General features: G+C 35.3%; 1 protein-coding gene across 2 annotated transcripts in view; it reads right to left on the bottom strand.

Moving 5' to 3' along the window:
• Positions 1-375: 375 nt before the first annotated feature.
• The window catches only part of RELN (reelin), a 548,072-nt gene continuing 536,882 nt past the window's right edge, over positions 376-11,565 (bottom strand). For both annotated transcript variants that reach the window (XM_020984542.2, XM_020984544.2), the window contains one exon: positions 376-1,515. In XM_020984542.2, the coding sequence (XP_020840201.1) occupies positions 1,419-1,515 (97 nt within the window). In that variant the 3' untranslated portion in view covers positions 376-1,418. The remainder of the gene's footprint in view (positions 1,516-11,565) is intronic.

Raw genomic sequence — 11,565 nt, 5'->3', positions numbered from 1 at the left:
AGTTATGATTAACTGTTAACACTTTTTATCTTGTCTCTCCTTTGATTCTGTCCTTCCTCCCAGATGTTTCACTTCTGACCACTGCCTTCCCCAATCTGCCCTCCCTTTTTTCAGTACCCTTCCCCCTTTCTTATCCCCTTTCCATTTCCTTTCCTATAAGGTAAGATATTTTTATACCCAACTGAATATGTATGCTATTCCCTTTTTGAGGCAATTCTGATGAGAGTAAGGTTCAAGCCATGCCCACTCCCATATACTATTATTATTAATAGGAATAAGCAAAACCCAGACATCTTTGCCATTTGTCTTTACAAACTTGACCAAATACACTAAACCTTTTTGATAATTTTAAAAACTGACAATGGACAAGTGGAATTTTCTTGACATAATCTTTATTGAAGCATAGAACTTTAGTTTATTTCACCCTAGAGTGAAATTGCATTTTTGATGATAGACAATTCAGGGCTATACAACCATCATACTGTTGTTGCTGGTGTAGGTACAACTTTATCAGAAGATACAAATATGACCTGCAAGAGAAACAAGTCACAAAGAGAACACAATGAAAACGTCCACTGTTTTACAAGTCACTCTGTTACCACAAACACAAAATGGCAGTTACTGTTAGTAAATCAGCCACAGAAAATGGTATTTACCTTTAGACAAGGAAATGGGATTTTTCTGGGGGTGGGGTGGGGTGAGAGGGGTTGTGCTTTATCCACAGTCCTTTAGTAGAAAAAAAAATTTAGATCATTCTTATCCACAAAACAACGCTAACCCACAGACAAATTGAAGAGTAATATTAAAGGAGATAGCAATGTCTTTACAAGTTTCTTCTCAATCACAAATTTCTGTTTACTTCCTGCATGATATCAGAGTGTTAGTAGCCCCAAAAAATCAGCAGCAAAATACTACAACAACATAACAAGTCAATACAGTGTCAATGTGTTATGCTGCAGAAGAGAGTACATAAAGGACAAACAATGATAACTTAATCATATAAAACATGATACATAGCTGAAATACAGTCCACTGAAACAGCTATGTGACCAAGAATGTTAAATACTGTATTAAATGTCATTTTAAACATAAAATCTCTTAAGTTTTTGTGCTTAAAGTTTTTTTTCCTGTTAAACAGTTAGTTGCTTACTTCCAATACTGCCACTGTAACTGATATTACAACAGATCACAATTTTCACAGACACATCAACATTAAAACATTTAGCTATGAGAAAATAAGTCACTTCTCATTAGTTCACAGTGTGGAAAAAGTGGTGTACACTCTGTCTGGAGAAAAGCTTTCAGTTACTCATGAAGCTTTTCGCAGAAAAGTCCTGATACCAGATGCAGTGCTAGATTTAGAAGGTTGGAAAGCAACACGTCACATGTTGGGAGGAAAAATAAAACAATTTGTTTCTTCATGGGTATCGTCTAAGTGACCTTCGTCTTCTGTTGTAGAAATGCCTGAGCCCGTGTTGTCGTGAAAAATTCATCATGTAATTTTGTTTGCGAGTGCTGTTAAAGGAAGTGGGGTGGGGAGAAAGAAATGTAAATATCATTTAAAGCAAAATCTGTTTTGGGTCCTAAGTTATTATCCTGTGATTACTTCTTGACCTCCCTGGCTTCAAGTCTCAGCTAAAACCCCTTCATTTACAAGGAGTTTTTCCTTGTCTCCTTTAATGCTAGGACCACCCCTCTGATATGACCTCCAATCTAGCCAGTATATATTTTGTTTGAACATAAGTTGTTTGCTTGTGGTCTCCTCTATTAGATTGTGAGTTCTTTGAAGGTAGGGACTATTTTTAACCTTCTTTGTCTCCCCAGTGCTTAGCACAATGCCTGGCACACAATAGGTGCTTTTGTTTGCTGAACTGACTTGTTGATTTATTTTGAAATTTCCTAGGGCGGTTGGATAAACCTGGACTTTACCATTCAGGGAAAGATTAACTAAAGACATTTATTGTTCTTAAGTCTAACAAATTGTTATCGCTTGTAATCTGTTATAACTAGTTATCCAAACTAGTAAGGATATTATATTCGCTAGCATAAATGAACTGAATCTATTCTACTCTTAGAATTTTCTACATCTGAATTATTGCTGTTAATATTCATGTGATTCAAATTATTTTAAAACTGGGAAGAAGCATATATTCCTACACCCTAATCTGACTCCTTCAGTTTTTCTTCCTTTACAAAACTTTCATTTATTTATTTACTTTTTTGTAGCTGCTACGGTTTGAATGGTCTTAGCCTTCCTTTGTTTTGCACACTCATGTGGAGAAATGTGAAAGTAACCTATTCTGAAAATGCTGGACTGCAGTGTGATGCTGCCCTCCTTAAATAGTAGGCAGCTGTGACCACATTCTCCCTTTCTCTCTCTTTTTTTGTTCATCATAGTCTTTAATGTGGAAGTCCCTACTGACTGTATTGTGATTTTCCTTATAATACTGATATGGTACTACAAAGATTCACATTAGAAATGAATAGATGGATAACCAGAATATGAGACAGAAGAGGAGGCTGAATTGCAAGTGGATCTCAGGGTATATTGATAAAAAATTAATACACATTTATTAAATACCTGTCTTCAGGTAAGATGACAGAGAAAGCTATCACGTATGACTTACTCATTCTCTCCTTACACTGCATATGTACCTTGAGGTATTTTCAATGAAATATTCTTTGTAAGACCACTGGAAGGAAACACAACTCTCAAGCACACGATAAGGTTGTTAGGCAACAGCTACTAATTCCTTGTATGCTTTTGCAAATGCCAAAAGTATCTGACTTCTAAAAAGTCACCGATTTTGTTGAAGGTTTTCATGGTCCTGAGGCCATTTTGTAACATCATTTCATAGTGCCATAGAAAGTGCCAAGTATATGGATTAATATAACTGTGATATGCAACAAGTGCTAGATTTCAAATCAGGAAAATGTGAATGAATTAAAATCCTGCCTGTGTGACTTCGGGCAATTCATTTTACCTCTCTGTGCCTCAGTTTCTTCATCTGTAAAATGAGAATTGGACTTGGTAGCCTCTAAGGTCCCTTCCAACTCCAGATTTATAATCCTATACCACAGATATGTTCATCATTAATGTGTGTAAGAGTTTTTATTTCTGACTGCATGACATAGCTCTTTACTTTGATAATTAGTGATTGTAGTATTGGCAAGGCATCTGTGCTAAAAATTTTTTGGTCTTAATAGAAAAAAAGGTAAAATATAATGAAGTGTACCTTTTTAAAAGGGGAAAATTTAGAAGCAAAATAGCAAGTTGGATTTTTAGAAGAGAATAAAAATGTTACTAAGTTACATTTTTATGTGAATTTTAAAATCAGATTTTATTTAATCAAAAGCACTAATCTACTTGACAAGTATGTTTTTCCTGATTATAATAAAGCACAAATGTAAAACTAATATTTTCATGAAATATTTAAACAGTAATTATTTCTTAGTTTTTTCAACCCATGACATATAGCTGTATATACATACATAGATACACACACACACACACACACACACACACACACACACACACACACACACACACACACACATGAGAAAAAAAAATCCAAACTATTTCTGGCAAAGTCTTCTAATTTTCATATGCTATCAAAGTATTTAGAATTATAGGATGGAGTACCCAATCTCATCTAGAAGCTCTTGGTAGAAAAACACAAGAACCAGATTTTGTCTAAAATTTTGAATTTCTGAGTCTAATTTAAATTAGGCTGTGTAATTTCAGGAAAGTTACTTAACCTCTTATTTTCCAGGCCACTCTCTTAAGAATTACAATTCTTTTAGGCTTATAGTAGTTATGAACAATGGCTTTTGATGGGAAGTCAGCCAGTTAAAAATATTTATAGAAAGCCTGCTCTGTGAGGGACATTATGCAAAGCACCATGGGGATATTGATCTACACTGGTAAAGGAAGTTCTTCACCCAGATCTTTGTACACTAATAAAATGACAGAACTGACTAATCAAAAAAATTTTTTTCCAACAAGATCCACTCCCTTCATTTGAGATATGTCTATTACATGAACCTGCCAGTGACCAGTTATGATTGATAACTGAGAGATATTGAGCATTAGTAAAATTAATTTTCTTTTTTGGTGGCTTTGATTGCTTATATGAAGTAGACTTTGTTTTTAATAAAAAGCAAAATGACCAGATAGCTGACTTTTTGTATAGGAAACTTTCTCTTTTTCTTCCGTGTTGCTGAACTACTCTTCCTGAAACACTGTTTCATCACATTCTCCAACTCAAAAACTATGAGTGTATATCCTCAAGACCTACAGAAAATTTCTAGATTACTTAGCCTGCCAGGGACCCACAATGTTATTGCAAACCGACCATTCCCACTGTTCTACACTACCCTTTGCTCTAAGCAAAACCATTTTGTTCTGTTCCCCCCCTCTCCCTTGCACTTTCTGAACTTTTGCTTACTCTATTCCCTTCTCCTGGAGAGTCTACCTTAAAAAAATCTTTGTTCATTAAAAATTTATCCATCCTCCAATGCCCATTTCAAACCACACAACTGGAAGTGATTTATTCCTTCTCTGAACTCTTACACTATAGTACTTATTGTCTACACTGTTCTTATATGTTATTGCCTTGTATTATTTGTATCCATGGATGATTTATCTTTTTGTTTTCCCCCATAGTGTTTTGGCATAATGTAGGTTCTTAATAAATATTTGTTGATTGACTTCTATTGAGAACCATTATTTATTACTACCCTAAGACTAAAAGAATTGTAATTACTATACTTAAAATATTTAAGTAAGTAAAATGTAACTGGGGAGCAGCTAGGGGGGTGGCTCAGTGGATAGGGTGCCAAACCTGAAGTCAGGAAGACTCATCTTCCTGAGTTCAAATCTGGCCTCAGACTAGCTGTGTGACCCTGGGCAAATCACTTAACTCTGTTTGCCTCAATTTCCTCATCTGTAAAATGAGCTGGAGAAGGAAATGACAAACCACTCTGGTATCTTTGCCAAGAAAACCCCAGATGGGGTCATGAAGTCAGACAAGACCAAAAAATATGAGCAGTGAAAAATGTAATTTAAGTGGTTCAGATGCCTTGAATTGAAGCAAAAAAAAGGGCTGTAAATTTAGAATTCAGAAAAATTAACATGTATAAAATACAAGGTTCATGTGATTATTCCTCAACTGAGAAAGAACAAAGTTATGTTTGTATTAATTTTCTTAGTTTGATACATTATTCATTGATGCTAAAGCAATTTTCCTAAGTGATTATGAAATTATTATAGTACTACTTCAAATTCCATTTTTATTCAATCAACATTTATGTATTTGAGAAGATAAGCCATGGCACCTTGCACCTCTAAATGTTACAGCCATCAGCCTAATGTCAGAAGCTTATATTTCTTGTTCTAATTTTGATGTTTTAAATGTATTTCAATGAATGAATGTGTGTAACCATGACATATCGTCTGTATCTCAACATTTTTCTCCTATGTCTGTCTTTACTCACCTGGCCACTAGTTCCCATCCACATCGCCTTTTGCCTAGAGCCAGGGGTGGGGAACCTGCGGCCACATGTGGCCCTCAGGTTTGGCCCTTTGACTGAATCCAAACTTCACAGAACAAATCCCCTAGGCCTGGCACTTTAGCCACTGAGCCCACCTAGCATCCCTGAAGTATGTAATACTCATCCCCAAATCACATTTATAGGACAATATGATCTATCTTCAGTTGATTATGGCAATGGCCAGAAAAGATAGTTTAAAAAAACCTTCCAATTATCTTTGATTGAAAGAAGACAGAATAAACTATAGTGGATCCTTAGAAGCAATTACTGTATTTTCCATTCTTTCAGTAGGAGTTTGGGAATTTGAATAGCATGTTGAATTATAAAACACCACCATTGTAGTACAGCAGACACAGATATGGAAAGATCTCTGGAGCAGTCAGTATGACTCCTGCCCCCTTCAGTTTTTGCTTCATTTTTCAAAACTCAGGTGGTTTCTGAAGGGGTTCAGTTTCTAATAAAATGGAGGATGATGAAGATTGGGAAAGTAATATCAACTTCATAAGTATTGAGACTTTTTAATTAAGTCATTAACTTCTTCACAGCCAAAATAAATGCTGCATTCATAGTATAAAAACAAAACATTGCATTGGATGCAGAGATAAGCCATTTAGCTGTCAGGCAGCATGGTAGTTTGTATTGGTGAATGTAGGGTTAAATGAACCATGTGGACTTTAATATCATCTGGCTACCATTCATACTCACCAATGAAATGCTACTGCATTTCTCTGTGGTCAGAGAGCAATTGTGAATCCTACACTTTCTCCACTATTCTTTACATAAAATCCGTACCTTCATTTTCAATTTTAGAATATAAAAATCACTGTTTTGCATATATGAATATAGCAAGAGTGACCAGCTTGACCCCAAAATGAGCACTAGAATTTACCAGAATTATGGATGAAAGGCTCTGTGTCTATAATGAAATATTACCTTCCCTTCCAATCCACCCAAAGAGTTTACTTTTAAACACAGGCATAAAACAATTTGAAATATAGTTTTTCTTCTTCATGTTTCCTTCAAGGAAGCTCATTAAAATCTGAGGATTTGTATTGGCAAGGATGGTAGATTGACCATGCCTGGTTTATGCTGGATTGATTCAAATATAGGCTGCGCTTAAAAAAAAAGGCCAAATATATTTAGCTTCTATAAAACCAAAAAGACATATAATCATTATTTTTTAGTGTGTACCTAAATGCTGTTTGTCTTTTGTTAAGAGAACTCGTTTTAGGATTGTGTTGTATATTTGAGGCATCCTGTATTCAAAACCACTAAGGTATGGTATGTAGAGGTATGGTGTTAAGTTATGGACAGTTTAGGGGCAGCTAGGTGGCGAAGTGGATAGAGCTCCAGTCTTGGAGTCAGGAGGACCTGAGTTCAAATATGGCCTCAGACACTTGATACTTAACTAGCTGTATGACCCTGGGCAAGTCACTTAACCCCGATTGCCTCACCAAAGAGTGGAAAAAAAAACAAAAAAAGCCCCCCAAAACAAAAGAAGTTATGTTTTAGTGACCTTGACTGACAATTCTTAGTTCACATGGGCAGACATTTCAAAGATTGCCAGTAATTTCATTCGTTGAATAGAATTTCTTCAATGATAAAGTCATCATCTTGATTAACCCCTCCCCTTAATAGGTGAAATTGAAGAAGCTTCGCTACTAAACATTTCCCAACATTCAGTAATAGCACTTACCTTACTCTAGTGTAAAACCAATGACAGCAAATAATGAAATATAACACAAGTTAAAAAATGCCTTTCAATGCATGCAGCACTGTGATTAGTCATAAAAGTCTGATGAGGCTTAGAGGCAATATAGGATTTTTCATCTCTTTTGAAAATAAAAATGAAAAAAATTATTTCATATCCCCTTTAAATCAGTGTATATAATAATCTTTTCTATATGATACAACATGCAATATTTGCTCATAATCACATGTCAAAATACAAACAGCTCTAGTACTACATTTGGCATAAATGTTGTGAAGAAAGTACAGATGTTAAGTTAATGTAACAACTATTATTGTTTTAATTAACTGTTTTGTTAATTATTTTACCAAATGCTCATTTCTAAAGATACTAAGCAATGGGCAACAGGAAAGCCCATTAAACTAGATAATAGAGTTCAAATTCAAATACAGGACAAAGATGCTTTGCAGCAAGTCCAGTATGCTCTTTTTTTTTTTTTAAACAAATCATTTGTGCCAAAAATGTGACATCTTGAAAATGAATAGCAGGATGTGATGGTGATAGCAGAACTAATATACTTATCAAAATGTGATAAATGCTTTTTGGATTGTAGTTGATAGTATATTTCCCCCCCCCTTAGGAAATCTGAATGAACTTTTGGACACATTTTAAAAGGTTCACTATTTTACAAAGAAATTACTTTCAATATACACATGCAAAAAATGTGCCACTTCATTGTGCAGATGACAGGTTGTGACTTGGACTATAGGACAAAGAATAATGAAATGTACAAATGAAATGCATAGTTGGGTGTGGGAAATTCTTAGGATACAAGCAGGAATCCCCTGCAAAAATACATTTTTCTTAGATTGGCAGGACATACTCTTTTATCCTAAGAAGAGCCGCCACCAGCATGGATCTTGTGAGGGATCTGCCCAAAATGTATTCACAAACGTTTCTGGAGAGAAAATATTCTACTCTAGCTAACAAATCCAGACATTCTCCCTTTCCCCTCAATTGCTTCATAGCTGTTTCATCCCATGTCATTCTGACTTTACAGTGTGAAACATTTGCTTACTTGATAGAGCTAAGGAGGCTGGGGTGGGGACAGTTCAGTACATTACATATTTATATTTAACAGAATATTAGTGACTAATTTCATTCTGAAGCACCTTTTTGTTCAGTTTTATTGAGAAGTATCAGAAACTGAAGTTATTTTTTTTCAAGCAGCTAATGGACATTAAGCAGGTGAGTTAAATGTTCATGACATGTTTAAATTTCTGTCTTTTAAGGCCTGCCAGTATGTATGCCCCTATTTAGGAAACTAAAATCCTTATCACAAAATGTGTTTTAAAATCAAACAGAACTACTCAAACTAAGACTCATCCAAATAATTATTACTAGGTGATATAGTCATTTAAGGAGAGGAAGAATGGCATAGTGGATAGAGTCTATTGGTTTTGTCACCCTGGGAAAGTCACTTAACCCATCAGTGCTCTAGGTACACATTATAGAGGAGGTGTCAGCCTGCTTTGATAGTGGGAGTTTTCTTATCTGGGGATGCCCTTCATCAATGAATCAAGGTGTCAATCCCTATCTCTATCCATTTAAGATGCATTCATAAATTTTCAAACTGTCTTGACATTGCAATTAAAATTGTTTATCAACTGACTATGGCTTTGTGGTTAATATTGAGGGCAGGGGCTGAGACGGAACTCAGCATTAAGATACCATGCTTGACCACTAATTTACTGCCTAAGAGGCAGACCAAAAAAAAAAACCCAAACCCAAAACAGAACCCCAAAGTAAAACCAAAAAATTCTGTGGTCAGTCTTGATTTAAATACAGTCAGACACATTCTAAAAAAAAAATACCTAAGCAGCAATAAACATCCTAGACCCTTAGTTTTAATAACATGTTGATAGCTACACTTCTAGGTGCACCATTAGGGAGGTTACTCTTTTGAGATGTCATCCTCATCTCCAATTAGGAAGGTGGCTAACATTAGAAAAAGCAAATTTCAGAGAACAATACTTTCAATTGATGGGGCTTTCTAGGTGTACTTTTCTATTCCTAAGCAAACAATGGCTGCTGCATAAGTAACTGGTGATAGTTTTGGAAGGCAGCATGAGAGCTGCTTAGGCACTTTGGTTCCCTTTGCTTTAAATTGTTATTTTTAATATTATTGTGTTTTAAATTTATTTTAGACAAAGAAAATGAATGAATGAATGAAGTTAGCTTACTAAACTATCAAATTAAGTACAAATTAGCTAGCAAATGCTAAAAATATACTTGGAAAATATATAGTGGCATAGAATGTTAAATAATAAGACAAATGGAAAACATCAAAAATATGGTTCTGAAAATGTAATTTCCTTAAAAGTTAAACCTTTAAAGGGAAAGGTGTAGTCTAAAGTGCATTTTAGAAAGAAAACGATTTACTCTGAAGGTGAAAATAAATACCTCTCTTTGATCAACTTTTGCCCTAACAATTAATTTGGAAATCTGCTAAGCAGGTGTGTTTATCGGGGAATAGTTAAGATGAGCTGCTGTGAATTACACCTTACATACTAAACTGTCTAGTCTCATAACTGAAATCATACATTCCCAGATGTGCTGAATGCATGACTGAACTGAAATGCTTTTGTGATATAAAGGTTTCTTAGAAAACTAATTTATTGAACCTAACTTTATATTATTTTTTTCCAAAGATGTTAAAAGAAGGGGAAAAGTAGAAGTAATTCATGTAGTGGTAAAAATAATGTTTTGATGTTATGCTATTAAACTTCCTTGAAAAAAGAATTGACAACAGTGATGACTTTTAGAATTATTTACCCAAGAAAGAAACTGGATCAATCTCTCTCTCTCTCTCTCTCTCTCTCTCTCTCTCTTTTTTTAGTGTGTAGAAAAAAGAACTGCATTAAATGCATTTTGTAGCAATTCTCATTTCTTTCTTTAAAGATGTAAGGGGAGCATTTTAGTGTACATGACAGCCAGAGGCAGTAATATAGGTTGAATGTGTAATTTCTAGGATTGTCAAATGATCAGTGCTTTGAGTTCTGAGAATTATCTGACCTGGGGGTAAAAATGTAGTTTTTCAGTTTCAAGTTACCTTGAAAATCCAAATCACAGCAGCACCAGTGAAATAAATAAGCATTATATTATCTGAACTGTCACGTATAATAACCCAATGGATGTTAATAGTTCCAAAAATGCAACACCAACAACTCTCTACTGGCCATTAATGAATGACTCGTCCAAAAAGTTAGATGACATAATTCCCAAGAGTTGTGATACAAACGCTTGCTGCTTGTGTCCTTTCTGATATCCTGGAGCCAATTTAAAGCCCTGGACTGAGAGTGAGGAATGTGAAGTTCTCTTTCCAGTCCTATCATTGGATTACTTTGTGCCTTGGACATGTACATTTCCTTTCCCTCTCTCTTTTAAGTCCAAGGGGATGGGAATCATAGTCATTTTGGGCTTCTCAATGATATGATAGAAATTTGAAAAAGTAACTGTAATTTCATTGGGTAGTTGGAAAGGAAAGAACACATCACATAATTTCTATGTTAATGATTGTTGGGGTTCACAAGAGTTATGTGAAATTAGTGTGTTTTTCTGAGACTGATGCATCCATAGGTGCTGGCTCAGATATTCCAGGGACAAGAAACAATGTGAATTTAAATTTTTCTTGGCAAGAGACACATGACTTGAAAGTGGACTTATGTCTTAGGGAGATTTGTTTAATCACTCTAAAGGGAAAAATAATCATAGCAAAATTGTTCTAAAATCCTTTATCTTATGAAGATTCCTTTCAGAGCCCAGAAGGGGAAGCCTTAGTAAAAATCACTGTTTTAGGAATGGTAGGTCAGCCTCTTATTTCCATTTCAAAGTGAGTCTGGAAATCATTGACCCTCCCTCCATTTCTTTCAACTTCACCTTTATGTCATGGAGGCAGAGCCCAGCAAGTTGTGTAGAAGCAGCAGAGCGCACAGTGGGGACTGGTGTGGAGACTGTTTTGCTCTTTGGTTTGGGGGGGTTGATATGGATGCCATGCAAGCAGGTGCCTCAGTGAAAACTAAGTCAAGAGCTAACTCAAGATCAAATAATTTGGTTCATGGCTATGATGGAAAGAAAACAAATCTGGTGGCATTCCTATCAACTGATCATTTAAATTTCACTTTCAAAATGACTGAAATCAGCAAAAAAGACTGATTTCAGTGCTTTTGTTTTTTGGTAAACAGAATGAACATTTGAACCTATCTACCGGGAAGATTCGCCTCTCCTTGTCAACCACGGGGAGCCATCAGTCCGAACCCGTC

This window comes from Phascolarctos cinereus, unplaced genomic scaffold, assembly GCF_003287225.1.
Source record: "Phascolarctos cinereus isolate Bilbo 61053 unplaced genomic scaffold, phaCin_HiC Scaffold_1;HRSCAF=81, whole genome shotgun sequence".
In the NCBI taxonomy this organism is placed as follows: Eukaryota; Metazoa; Chordata; class Mammalia; order Diprotodontia; family Phascolarctidae; genus Phascolarctos; species Phascolarctos cinereus.
This window is presented reverse-complemented; position numbering and strand designations above follow the sequence as displayed.